General features: G+C 42.4%; 1 protein-coding gene across 3 annotated transcripts in view; it reads left to right on the forward strand.

Moving 5' to 3' along the window:
* Positions 1-298: 298 nt before the first annotated feature.
* elp2 (elongator acetyltransferase complex subunit 2) overlaps positions 299-17,054 on the forward strand; it is a 131,014-nt gene continuing 114,258 nt past the window's right edge. For 2 of the 3 annotated variants that reach the window (XM_048558230.2, XM_048558239.2), the window contains exons 1-3: positions 299-435; positions 7,364-7,442; positions 16,163-16,233. In XM_048558230.2, coding sequence (XP_048414187.2) covers positions 307-435; positions 7,364-7,442; positions 16,163-16,233 — 279 coding nt within the window. In that variant the 5' untranslated portion in view covers positions 299-306. Of the gene's footprint in view, positions 436-7,363; positions 7,443-16,162; positions 16,234-17,054 lie in introns of those variants that run through there. The other variant, XM_048558248.2, reaches the window with a different exon arrangement.

Genomic DNA, 17,054 nt, shown 5'->3' on the forward strand with positions numbered 1-17,054 from the left:
GACTGGTTTTGGGATGCAGTGGGTGGGGGGAAAGAGCTGGGCTGGTTGTGTGGTGCAGTGGGGGGAGGGGACGAACTGGGCTGGTTTAGGGATGCAGTGGGGGAAGGGGAGATTTTGAAACTGGTGAAGTCCACGTTGATACCATATGGCTGCAGGGCTTGCCGGTGGGTATTGATGTGTAATTCTGCTCTACCGCTGTGAACCCGTTTCCGCGTCCTCTCCCCTTCGCTTTAACGTAGTACTTTGCCACACTGGCTGCGTAACGTGAGGGGCGGGGGAGGGTCAGAGGTGACGGACGGGACGAAGATGGCGCCGCCTGTGGAGATGGTCCACGTTGCCCGCTGTGCGAACCGCACTCCGCACGCGCTGTCTTGGGGCCGAGGGGGGCTCGTGGCGTTCGCCAGCTGCCGCTCGGTCGTGCTTTACGAGCCGGAGGTAAACGTTTTTGTTTAAATCGGAGCGGTTTAACTGTCGGCATTGGCGCGAGCCGCCGGCCTGGCTCTGTCCACTGCCCCCTGACCGGTGCTGCTCAGTGTCCCGTGTCGGGCAACGGAAACACTTTACAGAGTATTCAGTTTAAAATTCTGGAGACTGAATTGCGGATGTGCGCCTAAAGTTTGCAGTACTCTGCCTCCTTTATGACTCGATGGCTGTTACGCCCTCTCTGCACACAGTGCTGTTAGTTTCGATCCATAAATGTCCTGCCCCTTCCACACTGATGGCATTTTTCCCCCCCTTAGCATGCTAAATGCAACGTCAATGCTCGCTTTCACACGACTTGTAATATCATGTAGACAAACAGGAGGCTGGAAAAACACAGCAAGCCAGGCAGTGTCTGGAGGAGAAGTCAATGTTTTGGGTAAGACCCTCCTTCAGGACTGTGTGTGTGTGTGTGTTTGTTTTTGGGAGGGGGGTGGTGTCGCGGCATGGTGATGACAGATGGACACTAGGAGTAGGTACGAACTGGTTGGTCAGTGAGAGGGATGAATCTTGTTGGTAGTTTGAATTGGCTTTCTCCAGTGTCAGAATACAAATTTGAGGAACAGCAACTTATCTTTCACCTTGCACCCTGTAGTCTCGAGGACTTAACATTGAGTTCTCTGATTGTAAAATAACCTTCCCACCCATTCCCCAGCTCCCCTTCCAACTCCCACCTTCTCCCTTCCATTCCACCTACTGACCCTCCCTTTCAGCTACCACCAGGATTCATCCCTCCCATCGACCAGCCAGTTTGTACCTACTACCGGAGCCCCACCTGTTACCACCATTCTGCTACCACTCCCACCCTTTATCTGCAGCTCCCTGTACCCCCACATCCAGTCCTGACAAAGGGTAATACCTGAAACGTTGGCTTCTCCTCCTCCAGATGCTATCTGGCTTGCTGTGTTTTTCCATCCTCTTGTTTGCCTACCTTGCAGATACTGGAATCCAGTTTTTTTTTGCTTCTAACCTTGTTATGTTAAATCACAAAAACTGAAATTCCTGAGAACTCCGCAGTTCTGGTCGTGTCTGGGAGAAGAAGACAGAGTTAACGTTTCAAATTCAGTGATTCTTCATCAATCTGTGAGAATTTCATAGAATCTCTACAGTGGGAAAGTAGGCCATTTGGCCTAGTATTATCTCCAGGTCTTCCCAAAGGATGTAATCTTGGCCCTGCCCTGTTGGCATTTAGTGACATCCTCCAAAACTACAGTGTGAGACTTAATACTGATGTTGATGGCACTAGCTGTACCTGCCAACATCTCCACCATTCTGTTGATTTGATTTGTCATGTCCCTTGTTCATCATCTAGCGCTGGATGGGAAGTTGATTCTTCTAATTAAATTTTGGGAAGACATTGTGCTTGCTACCTTGTGACAAGTTACATTGATCTTTCTGGTTACTGTCTGAGCTATTTGCAATCTTGGCATCTTTTTGAGATGAATTGTTGATCCTGTATTCACTTGATTGTCAGGCTTGCCCATTTACACTCGAGAGCATCTGCTATCTTTGTCAGTGCTTTATCTCATTGGCTGCTAACTTCCTCTTCTTTACTTTTATTAAATGTGGATTTCAGTTTTCCTGTATTCTCATGGCCTGTATCCCAGCTGCTATCCCCCATAATGAGTTCACCCAAAGCTCTGCTGCCAGTATCCTAATATGCACTAAGTCCTGCACATTAGTCAGTTTTATGCTTCCTGATGTACCTGGTCCCTGGTTTGATGGCTTCTTGATGCCGAAATGCAAGTTTTCAAATTCCTCCGAAAGCTTTCTTCCTCTCTACCTCTGTAGCTTCCTCCAGTTGTGTGATCATCTGAGATATCTACATTCCTTCAATTCTGGCCTCTTGTATATCTCTGATTTACATCAGCCTGCCATGGTAGCCATACCTTCAGCTGTCCTAAGGTCTGGAATTCCATTCTAAAAACCAAATTGTTTGCCTTTCTTTTTCTGTTCTTTCGAGAGCTCCTGAAATCTGTGACCATGCTTTTGAGTCATAGAGATCCGCAGCACATAGCAAGGCCCTTAGGCCTGTTGAGTCTGTGCCAGTCACAAACCAGCACTTAACTATTGTAATCCTATTTTCCAGCACATGGCCGATTGCCTTGTATACCTTGGTGTTGCATCTGTACATTGAAATAATTTTAAATGTTATGAGGGTTTCTGCCTCTCCCATCCCATTGCCAGTGAGTTTCAGATTCCTACTATTCTGTGGGTGAAACATCTTTTTCTCAGTTTCCACTGAACCTCCTGCCCCTCAAATCTATACCCCATTGTCATTTGACCCCTCCACCAAGGAGAAAAGTTTATTTCTGTCTACACTGTCTGTGCCCCTCGTAATTTTATACATCTCAATCAAGACATGCCTCAGTCTCTTCTGCTCCATGGAAACAATCCCAGTCTATCTAATCTCTCTTCTGCAATGATACTTACTTTGGCTTTAAGATGTGTATTTTGTCCTTTCTTTATATAAAAAAAAACTATTAAAGTAAACAGCTTGTGAGGCCTTGCGTTTTTATTTTAAATTGGCACAACTGAAGCAGCCTGAATGGATCAAGTCAAGCTCCTACGGAACCAGGATTTTTAGTTTAGCTTTCAGTAGCTGTTGATGTTGTGAAAGCTGCTACACCTCTCTCTCACTTTGCTGCAGCTAACGGCGTGGGTTCTCTTCCTGTTGCTAGAATTGCATGTGAGACAATCTGTTTTATTGACTTTGCCTTTACCAAGGATGCGTTTATGGGATGTTACTATATTGGAATAGTTAATGAGTAACTTATTATTTTGTTAAATGTTTCAGTACTGTTCAATACTATTTTGTCTGTATTTTAACAATGGTGTATGAATAAAGTATGTTTTACTTCAAGCCTGGTAGTTTGATCAATCAAAATTGCATCTGGCTCATAATGCCAGGTACTTTCTTTTAAAATAAGAAAATGTTAGGGTCTAGTCTATCTCCTTAACATGTTTGGAGGGGGTTTGGTCTGGTCCATAACATTTCACAACTAAATCTCTCTAGCCCAGGCAATATTTTGGTAATTCTGATCTTCAGCTTCTGAAGAAAGGTCACTGGACCTGAAACCTTCACTCTGATGTCTGTCAACAGGTGCTGCCAGACCTGTTGAGATTTTGCCAGCAATTTGCATCGGATGATTAAGGCATGTAAGCCAAATACGTTCTTAACTACCTTATCTAGCTGCTACTATATTAAGGGCCTGATGGACGTGCACACTAAGGTTCCTCTGATCCTTGGTGCTTCCCAGGGTCCTACCTTTCATCATGTACTCCCTTGCCTTGTTTGTCTTGCCCAAGTGCATCACCTCTCAATTATGTGGATTGAATACAGTTTGCCCCGATCAGCCATCTCTATCATCTTGTAATCTGAGGCTATGCCCCTAGCTTTTTATGACCCACTAATTTGATATAATCCGAAAATTTATAAATCAATCCTCCACCATTCAAGTTTAATTCATTTATATATACTACCTGCAGTAGGGTCCCCAACACTGATCCCTGTGGAGCCCCACTGGGCACGGCCTGCCAGGCACAAGTACTCCCTGCTTCTTACCAGCCAGCTAATTCTGCCACCAATTTGTCAAGTTTCCTTGGATCCTCTGGGCTCTTACATAAGCAATCAGTCTCCCTTGCAGGATGTTATCAAAAGCTTCACTGACTTGTAAGTAGATTGTAACCAGTGCACTGCCCTCATCTACATGTCTGCTTACCTCTTCAAAAAATTTAATCAAGTTGGTCAGATGTGAGCTCACCTTGACAAAACCTTGCTGGACTGTTCTTGATTAATCCCTGCCTCTCCAAATGCAGATTAATTCTGTCCCTCAGAATTGCTTCCAATAATTTCTCGACTACTAAAATTGGACTGAATGGCCTGAAGTTTCCTGATTTACTGTTTGTTCCCAGTGGTACCACATTGGCTGCCCTTCAGTCCTTGGCACCTCTCCTGTGGCCAGGGAGAAGTTGAAAATTATTGCCAACACCACTACTACTTGCTCCCTTGCCTCTCAACAGTCTGAGATATGTTTCTTCCAGCCCTGGAGACATACCTACCTATAAGCCTGCCAGACCACTCAGAACTTTGCCTGTAGCTATGATAAATTCTAGTAGTATACCACAGTCCTTCTCCCTGATTTCGATACCCACATCATCCCTCGCATTGGAGAACACCAGTGTAAATTATTCACTTGGAACTCTACCTACACTCTAGCTCCATGTACAAATTATCGCTGTGGTTGTAAGTGGCCCCTCCTCTTTTTGTAGTTATCCTTTTGTACTTGCAAAATAACTTCCTTTACTTTACCTGCCTGTCTTTTCATACCCATTTTTGCTCTCCTTTCTGAGTTTCCTCTTGCACATTTTGTATTCTTATAGGGTTTCTGTTGTTTTGAGCGCTTAGTATCTGCCATAACCCTCCTTTTTCTCTTTATCCAATCCTGTAGTTCCCTTGATATCCAGGGTTCACAGGATTTGTCAAATTCGCCCTTTGTCTTTATTGGAAAATGTTGGCCCTGTACTCTCCCTAGTTCCTTCTTGAATGCGTCTCACTACTCTGGTACAGATGTGACCTAAAAGTTTAAACTCCCGTTTCACTCTGGCTGAATCACACCTGATTTTTTAAAATCGGACTTCTCCCAGTTTATAACTTCAATTTCAGGCCCATTCTTATTCGACAACATTGTTGAATCTAATGGAGTTATGATCACTGTTTACAAAATGCTCCAACCATTGACACGTTAACCAATTACCCAGCATAATTATTTACAATTAAGTATAAAACTGCCTTTTCCCTTGTAAGGCATTCTATACACAGGCTTTTAAAAAAGCGATTGTGATTGCATTTTAAGGATTCTACTCCCTCTAAACCTTTCACAGTATGACAACCTCTGTTAATGTTAGAGAAGTTGAAATTCCAGACTATTACCTTATTATTTTTACACTTGTCTGAAATTTGTCTACATATCTGTTCTTCTTTTAGAGTGGGAGAGAGTCTATAGTACCCTCCCAGCAATGTGATTGCTCCTTTATGATTTGTACATTTTAACCATGTGGCTTCTTTTGAGGAGCCTTCCAAGATAACTCTCTTAGTACTGTAATTCATTCACTGATCAATATTATGACACCCACTCCTTTTACCACCTTTTCTGTTTTGCTTGAAGACCCTTTACCCTGGAATATTGAGCTGCCGATCCTGCTCCTCTCTCAGCCATGTTTGAGTGATAGTAATTACATCACACCTCCATGTTTTAATTTGTACCCTCAACTCATCTGTCCTGTTCATCAGACTCCTTGCATTAAAATAAATGCCATCCAACCAAGCCAAACTCCCAAGTCCCTTAACTGGCCTACAATTTCTGCACCTTCTTGACTCCATTGCTGCCTCTTCTAATTTTGGCTATTCATCTTCCCTGTTGTACTTTTTCTCTGGATCCCACCCCCTAGCTGATTAGTTTAAACTCTCCCTAACAGTTCTAGCAAACCACCCGGCAGGAGATCATCTGTAAGCTGTTATTGGTATCAAATTTTGTCTATAGAGCCATATAACATGAAACAGAGCTTTTGATCCGACTAGTCCATGCTGATCAAGTTTGCCAAACAAAGCCAGTCTCGCTTGGCTGTGATTAGCCTATATGCCTCGCAGTCTTTCCTTTTAAGAAAATTAGTTACATCAGCAGTGCTAAATGAATGCAGGTTGTTAAATTTTGCACCAAACACCATAATTAATATTTGTTTTGTGGGAATATAACATTGCCTGTCTTTTGATGATTGCTGATTCTGTAGCCAAAGAGAATAAATCTAAGTGGTGAAAGTTTTTTCCCCCCCATACACTTTATCTGAGCCTCAACTAATTTTGACACATCTCTTATTAATCTTCTTTGTGCTGATGAAAAGAACCTTAGACCTGAAATACGAGTTGTATAGTCTCCAACGTGCATACAGAGTTGATTCGTTAATTTGAAGTCCATGGAAAGAAAAGAAAGTGTTGAAGAGCTGAAGCCCCAGGTTAATGGATCAAGTGTGAAGATGAGCCATCAGCTGCAGCACTGAATTTGATTTGAGAAATGTATGAAAGAGCTTTAGATTTAAGGGATTTTTGGACTACTTTTAGAGCTCAACAGGATTGTACAGACAGTGGTTTTCACTTGGAACAGAGGCACTCATGGCTTTGAAGAAAGCTAAATAAGAGAATGGTGGAAGACTTAAATTATTAATGGAGGTGGGATGTTCTAAAAAAAATCCTAAGAACACTTTGGGTTTATGAGAACGGTGCAAGTAGTGATCCAAAATGAGTTCATGCATGAATGCGTGTAGTATGAGAAATAAAATGTGTTAGAAGCATAAATTCAGCGTGAAGAGTATGATCTTGTTGTTCTAACTCCATTAGAAGCTGGATATGATCAAGAGTTAAATATTGTAGTTGATAAAATATTATTGTGTCGCTAAAATATTTTAATCTGCGCAGACCAGTACTGAAGACTGAGGACAATGTGACACTTTTCCAGGGTAATATGTTAACAGACTTTTTGATGAATAACAAGCTGCATTAATTTTTAGTTTTTCTGATTGAAAAGGATCTTAGTGCAAGTAGAGATCATAATATGAATGAATTTGGTACTAGTTTTGCAAAGTGAAAAGGATGTCACAAACTGTTGAGCTTTAAGTTAGGCAAACTGTTTCTCTTTTGGTTAAAGCTTTGCACCCTTTAGTTTTTCACTGATTATTTGGCATACCTGTCTTGATTTCACCTCAACTTGTCTTACGTCTAAGTTTAAAACCATATACTCTGTGAGCAATTGTAGTAATACATGCTAGGACTATTAACTGATCACTCACCAAGTTTTCTTTGCTATTTTACATGTCTTTGGTCCAACAGAAAGCAAATGTGACTGGAATTCTAAATGGGCACAAAGGAAGAGTCAACTGTGTGCATTGGGCTCATAGAAATGATTGTGGTAAGTAATGAAGCATTGTGTTATTTCCAACAGGCAAAGTGAGCATTTTCTTCATAAGGAAACAAATTGTAATACACAGTTTTTATTTTGAAAGTTTCATATTTGAGAAGCTATTTGATGCCCCTTGCATGATCTAAGTTGCTAAATTTGAACTGTTTGATACTAAGACATTGCTTCATATATTTTTAATCTCTCAGCTCAGCCATGTTATGATATTATCTGAGGCAGGTGGGACTTGAATTCTTAATTTCTGACCTAGAGTTAGGGACGCTACCATTGCACTACAAGAGCTCTAAGACATTATCTGATTATTAGAGTAATTCTTGTTTTTTTTGCTCCTTGGACTTTTAATTTCTTCTAATCGTTTGAGCTCTGTTTAACATTGTTGGATGATCACTTTGGAATCAGACCTCTGATTGGGTTGCCGATTCAAATTTAGGATTTATTTGCAAAAAATATGATTTTATAACTTTACAGGAAAATGCTATGGATGAGAATTTTGTCAATTCTTAAGGTCAGACAACATCTTATTTCTAGATATTTTAAAATCAGTCTGTTCAAATACGTTATGACACATGCCTGGGGCTGGTAGGACTTGAACTTGAAATCTCTGACTCTGCAGTGGAGACAATATTACTATGCCACCAGTGCTAATGTTGTTATTTTTAATGAACCCTTTTGAATATACTGTAGCACACCTAAAGGCTGACAATTTATCACATTCTCCTGCATGCCTTGGGTCTTTAACTTTTCTTAATATCTGCTGTGTGGGTCCTTATCAAATACTTTGATAAAGTCCAGTTTAGACAACATCTGCTCCAACAACCTCATCAACCCTCCTTGTTACTTAGGAAAACAATCAATTACTTGAGGAAGACGCAACCTTCTCTTAACCAAACCACCTTAACTATCATTGATTAATTTGTGCCTTTCCAAGTAACAGTTAATTCTATCTCTCAATATTATTTTCTATTAATAGACTTAACTGAGATCGGAATGGTGAACCTTTAATTATTTGGCCTGTCCCTTGCACACTTTTGAATAATCGTGCAATGTTCATAGACTTCCAATCCTCTGGGATCTCTCCTGTCTCTTGTGAAGATTGGAAAATGATCCATAGATCATCCACTGTTTCTTCTCTGTCTTCCTTTAACAGCCAAGGGTGCAGCTCATTTGTCCCTGGTGATTTTATTCACCTTCAAGGGCATGGTTTCCTCCAGTGCTTCCCTTTCCCTCGGTGCTCATTTTGTCTAATATTTCACACTCCTTTAACTGGAATATCTCCATTGTACCTCTCCTTGGAAATGCAAAACACTTGTTACTAAATTTTTGTGATTCATACACCAGGACACCCTGATCCTTCTTTACTATACTCTATCCACCAAATTTTTGACTGTTCACTTAAACTGTCAATATCCCTTAGAGACTCACTCATTCTCTGACAAGTCACTTTCTTACCTATCTTGAAGACCACAAATTATGTTATCATACATTTGGTTTCTTCACTTAAGTCATGTCTGTACATAGTAAATAGTTTAGGCTCTAATCCGAAAATGGCCCATTTATCCTGACTCTCTGCTTCTTGTGAGCTAACCAATCCTTTACTCACACTAATGCAGCCCCTATACTAGGCACTGTTATCTTGAATAGTTACCTTTGGTGTGGCACTTCATCAAATGCCTTTTGAAATCCTAATATGCCACATCTACAAGTCCATCTTCATGCACTTTGCTTGTGACTTCCACAATAGAGTATAGTAAAGAAGGATCAGGGTGTCCTGGTGTATGAATCACAGAAATTTAGTATGCGGGTACAACATGTGATTAAGATGGTAATTGAAATGTATTTATTTGCATTTATTGAAGGGGAGTGGAATATAAAAGTAGCAAAATTTACTGCGGCTTTATGAGGCATTTTTTTGGTCTCCTTATTTGAAAGAAAATGTAATTGGATTACAGCAGTTGAGAGAACATTCCCTTGACTCATTCCTGTGATGAAGAGATTACCAACACATAGAAAGTGAATTGTTCTGTACCCAATGAAGTTTAGAAGAAGGAGAGGTGAACTTATTTGAAACACAAAAGACCCTATAGGTGCTAGAAGATTGTTTCGTCTTGTAGGGGAGATGATAAGGTGACAAATTTTAAGCATGAGAGACAGAGATACAATTAATATGTGGAATTCTCGGCTTCAGAAGGTGAAGCAAGCTAGTTTGAGGTCGTGGGGAATGGGCGGAAATGAGGAATTTGAAACACAAATGAATCAGCATGATCTTATGCCCACAGAACCGTTACAGAGGGAGTCCTGGAATTTGGACCCAGTGGCAGTGAAGGAATGGCAACACATTTACAGGTCAGGATGGTGTGTGGCTTGGAGAAGAACTTGCAGGTGGTAATACATCTGGTGTTAGATAGTGGTGGTTGTGGATTTGGCACAAAGGAGCCTTTGGAAATTTCTGCACTATTGCTCCTGCATCAGTGGACAGGGGAGTCACTGTTTGTGCATATGGTGCCAGTCAAGTAGCCTACTTTGCCATAGATGGAGCCAAGCTTCTTGAATGTTTTTGGAGCTGTAGTCAGCCAGGTAAGTGGGGAGAATTCCATCACTGCCAATTTCTGCTTTATAGATAGTAGACAGGCTTTGGGCACATGAATTACTCGCTGCAGCGTTCTAAGCCTGTGACCTGCTTGCATAACCACACAAGTTATATGACGAGACAAATTCAGTTTCTGGTCAATGCTTTGCTCCAGAGTGTTCATATTGGGGGATTTAGTGATGGTAGTGCCATTGAATGTCAAAAGGTGATCATTCGATTCTCTCTTTCAGGAGAGTGTCATTACCTTACACGTATATGGCATGAATGTGACTTGCCATTTGTCCATGCAAGTCTGAATATTACCCAGGTATTGCTGCATTTGGACTTAGACTACTTCAGTATCTGAGGAGGCATGAATAGTGCTAATTATTGCGCAGTGAGCAGTGAACATCCCTGCTTATGATGGATGCAAGATGTTTTGTATCTGCCATTTTCCACTCCTGCCCCTGGGAATTGGAAAATTTCATCAATTTTTTATCTACTTTCCATCCTCCTGTTACCTTCCCCCAGTTCAGTTCTGACCCTTCCCTTTTCTCCCTGAACTTCTCAGTTTCCATTACTGGGGAAGCTTTTAGTGAATGTCCAGAAGACAACAGTTACCTTGACTACGTTTATGTCACACCCTTTTTCCTGAAAAGTCTCTTCTCCTGGGTGCCTAGTCTCTGACACACCTGTTATGATGCAACCTTAGGTACCAACACTCAGACATGTCTTTTTTTCTCAACTGAGGACTCTCCCTCAATATGGTTGACACAACTATTATTGTGTTCATAACATTTCTTGCTCTTCTGCCCTCATCCCTTCACCTCTCTTTCACTGAGAGTTCCACTTGTCCTCATTTTCAATGCAATCATCGCTTAGCGTTTCCTTCAGTGTAATCCCACCATCAAGTTCATGTACTCCCCCAAACCCCTTTTCGCATTCTGAAGCAACAATCCACTCTGTACTTGGTTCATTCCATTATCACCTCCAATACCTTTCCCCTTCCCCACCTCATGATATCTCCCATGAAATCATGGGAGATATAACATCTGATATTCAGTGGGTGATGTTTCTGTTTGGGTTCCGCCAAGCCAATTCAGCTCCTGATCTGATTGCAGTCGAGATCAAAACATGGACAAAAGAGCTGAACTCAACGTGAGATGAGAGTGGCTCCCCCTGACATCAAAGTAGCATTTGATTGAATATGTCATTGAGGAACTCTGGCAAAACTTAAGTTCATGGGAATTCACAGGTAAACTCTTCACTGTTTGAAATGGTGTCTAATGCAAAGGAAAGTGGTTGTTATGGGAGGCCATTCATCTCAACTCCGGATATCATTGTACAAGTCTTCATGATTGTGACTTGGGACTTGGTCTTCAGCAGTTGCATTATCAGCCAGGGCATCGAGTATAAAAGTTGGCAAGTTATGTTACAGCTGTGCAAAAGTTTAATTAGGCCTCATTTGGAATATTGCTTGCACTTCTGGTTGCCAAAGATGGAGGCTGAGAGGCAACCTGATAGAGGCCTGTTAAATTACAAAAGGCATTGATAGAGTAGGATCGTCAGAGGCTTTTTCCCAGGGTGGAAAGGTCAACTACATGATGGGGTGTGCTAGGAAGTCACTGGCAATAGAGGTGGTTGAAGCATGCACGTTAGCAATGGTAACGAAGTGTGGAGTTTCTGCAGTGCTTCTTGTATATCAGACACTCAACTGCCATCATACCAGGGGTGGAGGAAATGTACATTTATACAACACAGTACAATACAAAACAATACAATACAACACAGAAAAAGGCCCTTCAGCCCACCAAGCCTACACCGATTTTTGGTCCTTATTTAGACCTGCTACTTATTGCCCATGTGCAGTTTCTATCCCTCTATTCGCCTCCAGTTCTTGTGTCTGTCAAAATAAACCTTAACCATTGCTAATGTGATAATGGGAACTGCAGATGCTGTAGAATCCAAGATAACAAAGTGAGGAGCTGGATGAATTCAGCAGGCCAAGCAGCATCTCAGGAGCACAAAAGCTGACGTTTTGGGCCGAGACCCTTCATCAGAGAGGGGGATCGGAGAGGGAACTGGAATAAATAGGGAGAGAGGGGGAGGCGGACCGAAGATGGAGAGAAAAGAAGACAGGTGATGAGGAGAGTATAGGTGGGGAGGGGATAGGTCAGTCCAGGGAAGACGGACAGGTCAAGGAGGCGGGGTGAGGTGGTAGGTAGGAAATGGAGGTGCGGCTTGAGGTGGGAGGAAGGGATGGGTGAGAGGAAGAACAGGTTAGGGAAGCGGAGACAGGCTGGGCTGATTTTGGGATGCAGTGGGGAGAAGGGAAGAACTGGGCTGGTTTTGAGATGCAGTGGGGGAAGGGGAGAGGGGTTCGAACAGTTCATCCTCTTCACCAACACCTTCCACCCCAACCTCAAATTCACCTGGGCCGTCTCCAACACATCCCTCACCTTCCTGGACCTCTCAGTCTCCATCTCAGGTAACCAGCTAGAAACTGATGTCCATTTCAAGCCCACCGACTCCCACAGCTACCTAGAATACACCTCCTTCCACCCACCCTCCTGCAAAAATTCCATCCCCTATTCCCAATTCCTCCACCTCTGCTCCCAGCATGAGGCATTCCACTCCCGCACATCCCAGATGTTCACATTCTTCCAGGACTACAACTTGCCCCCCGCAGCGGTCGAGAACACCCTTGACCGCGTATCCCGCATTTCCCACAACACATCCCTCACACCCCGCCCCCGTCACAACCGCCCCCAGAGGATCCCCCTCATTCTCACATACCACCTCACCAACCTCTGGATACAACGCATCATCCTCCAACACTTCTGCCATCTACAATCTGACCCCACCACCCAAGACATTTTTCCATCCCCACCCTTGTCTGCCTTCCAGAGAGACCACTCTCTCCAAGATTCCCTTGTCCGCTCCACACTCCCCTCCAACCCCACCACACCTGACACCTTCCCCTGCAACCACAGGAAGTGCTACACTTGCCCCCACACCTCCTCCCTCACCTCTATCCCATGCCCCAAGATGATTTTCCATATCAAGCAGATGTTCACCTTCATGTCTGCCAGTGTGTTATTTTGTATCCGTTGTACCCGGTGTGGCTTCCTCTACATTGGGGAAACCAAGCGGAGGCTTGGGGACCGCTTTGCAGAACACCTCCACTCGGTTTGCAACAAATAACTGCACCTCCCAGTCGTGAACCATTTTAACTCCCCCTCCCATTCCTCAGACGACATGTCCATCATGGGCCTCCTGCAGTGCCACAATGATGCCACCCGAAGGTTGCAGGAACAGCAACTCATATTCCACTTGGGAACCCTGCAGCCCAATGGTATCAATGTGGACTTGACAAGCTTCAAAATCTCCCCTCCCCCCACTGCATCACAAATCCAGCCCAGCTCGACCCCTCCCCCCACTGCATCCCAAAACCAGACCAGCCTGTCTCCGCTTCCCTAACCTGTTCTTCCTCTCACCCATCCCTTCCTCCCACCTCAAGCCACACCTCTATTTCCTACCTACTACCTCATCCCGCCTCCTTGACCTGTCCGTCTTCCCTGGACTGACATATCCTCTCCCTACCTCCTCATCTATACTCTCCTCTCTACCTATCTTCTTTTCTCTCCATCTTTGGTCTGCCTCCCCCCCTCTCCCTATTTATTGTAGTTCCCTCTCCCATCCCCCTCTCTGATGAAGGGTCCAGGCCCAAAACGTCAGCTTTTGTGCTCCTGAGATGCTGCTTGGCCTGCTGAGTTCATCCAGCTCCTCACTTTGTTATCTTGGATTCTACAGCATCTGCAGTTCCCATTATCACATTAGCAATGCTTATGGTTTATTTTGACAGACACAAGAACTGGAGGCGAATAGAGGGATAGAAACTGCACATGGGCAAAAAGTAGCAGGTCTAAATAAGGACCAAGAATCGGTGTAGGCTTGGTGGGCTGAAGGGCCTTTTTCTGTGTTGTATTGTGGTGTATAAATGTCCATTTCCTCTACCCCTGATATGATGGCAGTTGAGTGTCTGATATACAAGAAGCACTGCAGAAACTCTGTGAGGATCTTTCGACAGCAACTTCCAAACTTACAGCCTAGAATACCTTTAAAGACCAGGTCAACAAAACATGGGAATGTTGACACTTACAAGTTCCTCTTCAAGCCACATCCCATTCTCATTTGGAACAATACCATCATTCCTTAACTGTTTGGTATAGAATCTTGTAATTTGTTATCTTCTGTTAATACTGTTAACTTCTCGAGGGCTATTTGGCATGAGCAATCAATGCTGCCCGGATCCCAAAAAAATACTTTAGGCTACCCAATTACCTATTCCTATCATCTCCAGGTATCAGAACACTTTCCAGGTGAAATAGCGATTTATATGTGCTTGTTTTATCTTGTTAAATTATACTCACTGCCCACAGCCTGGACTACTATACGCGGGAGACCAACTGAAGGTTCTGAGCCTTCATGTGGAACACTTTCACGCAGTCTGCAAGAATGACCCTGAGCTTTTTGTTAGCTTTCATTATAATTCTCCACACTGCTGTTATTCTGACCTCTCTGTCCTTAGCCTCCCTGCAGTGTTCTAATATTGCTCAAACTAAATTTGTGTAACAGCTACTGAACAGTCATAGGATCTTTCACTTAGGCAGTTGTGGACTTCTGGACACCTGTGGAGTTCTTTTGTAATTTCTGTGTCTTTTTTTTATTCATCTTCGTTTTTGCAGATTTTTGTGATATTCTCATTTTGCTTTTGCTTTAGACAGCAATTATTCATGATCCTGGCGGCTATCCCCCCATTCTACCCCATCTGTTATGTTTTATTTCTGGTCTTGTTTTTGTTATCGTTGATATTGCACCAAACTCTCTCTTGCAATGAGGGTAGGTGATGAAATATTCAGAAAGTCATTCAACAACTAATCTAGAGCCCAAGCTATTATTCCGGAACATGGTTTTGAAACACAGCAGGTGATGAAATTTGAATCCATTAAAATATAAAATTAAGGTTATTCTAATTGTGACCAGATATGCACTGTTGATTGTCATAAAAGAAATCTGATTCACTTTAGGGAAAGAAATCTGATTGACTTTAGGGAGGGAAGTACGTATGCTCTGTTTTGAGGATGGGTCACTGGACCTGAAACGTTAACTCTATTTTTCCCTTCACAGATGCTGTCAGATCTGCTGAGCTTTTCCAGCACTTTTGTTTTTGTTCCTGATTTACAGCATCCACAGTTCTTTTGGGTTTTATTTAAGGTTTTTTAAAATCTGATCTAAACTATGTGTGACTCCAGGTGCACAATAATGTGGTTGATTCTCAACAGTTCTCTGAAATAGCATTGCAAGCATCTCACTTAAAGGGTAGTTAGAATGGTCAGTAAGTTCTGGCCTAGCCAGTGCCATCCTCATACCATGTGAGGAATATTTCATCTCTCTTGTCTTGCACTCTATCTCAAACATACCATTTTGATTCTTTTACCACCATCCACCTTACTTGCTTAAAATCTATTTTCGAATTTCTTGGTTTTACTGTGAGGCTATTGACACTGGTTCTTTCTCTCTGTAGATGCTATTTTTTTCTGCTGAGTATTTCCAGCTTCTCCTGTTTCTGCTTCACATTCTGTAGACTGGTATGGCTGTGATTTTGTTTACTTTGAAATCTTTGATTAATTAAGGACCTTACTTGGATCAATTCCAGAAAGGTTTTTGCAGTTCTGTATGTACTATTGAATTAATATCACTTTTTTCTAGATTTGCATAATTAGAGTACAGCAACAGGCTAAATGGTCCAAGTGGTTTATATCGAGTGTTTATGAGCCTGTTCTCAAATTCATTTCATCTTTTCACAATGTCAGCGTTTCACGTGTTTTGAGTGAATGCTAGCAGACTGCAAGAGTGCAAGCCTCAAATTTTGTTTTAAGTTTTCAAAACAATTCCAAAGGTTGTACATTGTGAAAAAATGGTTAAAAAAAAGTCTAGTCCATGAAACAATTCTAACAAAACTGTTTCTGACCCTGTTGCTATGGCTGCTGCATTGCAGAAATGGGAGAAAAGCTAATGTGTTATTTTACTTCTTAAAATGAACATTGCATTGATGACATAGGACAGCTTGGTTTTGTTCCAGGTCCTGAGACAGAACTTGTGTCTGGAGGATCTGATAACCATCTAATTGTTTGGGAGTTGCAGAATTTTAAGGTGAGTTAGATTTAAAACAGCCAACTTTTCTGCAAAGTTTCCGATGACAGGTTTGGAATCAGCACTGACTTTCTGCCTTTAGTTGCAGTTAGTAGTAATTTAACTACAGAACAAATTAATTTGTTTATGTTTTGCAACAGTTTTTTGTTGAATAATTAGCACAGTAATTTAGTGATTATGATATTAGACCACATTTCTTGCGCTGTCTAGTCCTACCTGTCCCCATGCAGTCAACACACCTTGAAAGTAAGATCTTCTCCAGCTCCTAATTTGTTACCTCCAGAATTCTCAAACACACCTGCTTTGTTTTCGTCATCTACATAGTGATATCAGCCACAGGTTTTGGGCAGCTTCCATATCCGGACAAATTGCATTCACTTTCACCTCTTCATCACTCCCCTCAACCTCATTATAACTCTTCTGTTTTTAGGACGCATGTCTGATATTGCTGTTAGTGGGCTGGAAAGTTGTACAGTTGAACATGGTGGAAAATTAATAATGCCATTTTTCATGTTGTATAAAGCCATCAAATCCATCCTCTTTGCTCTTCCCAAAGACTCGACTTCCAGCTATTTGTTGGATTATTCTGAATTAGGTACTATGCATACTTAGGCCAAGATTCTCGGAGCTGGAAAATTTTCTAGCTCTCAGTTTCGGTCTCGGGAGCAAAGTGGTGGCATTTTCATTTTGGGTTGAGGTACAGGACAGACCCTGGCCCAACATCTCCTGATGCGCATCCAGGTTGGCAGGGAAGCTGCTGACTGCCGAGGTAGGTTGTTCAAAAGGCCAGCTTTGGGTTTGTGGGCTAGTCAGTTTTTAAG

Source organism: Stegostoma tigrinum, chromosome 2 (genome assembly GCF_030684315.1).
Source record: "Stegostoma tigrinum isolate sSteTig4 chromosome 2, sSteTig4.hap1, whole genome shotgun sequence".
NCBI lineage: Eukaryota > Metazoa > Chordata > Chondrichthyes > Orectolobiformes > Stegostomatidae > Stegostoma > Stegostoma tigrinum.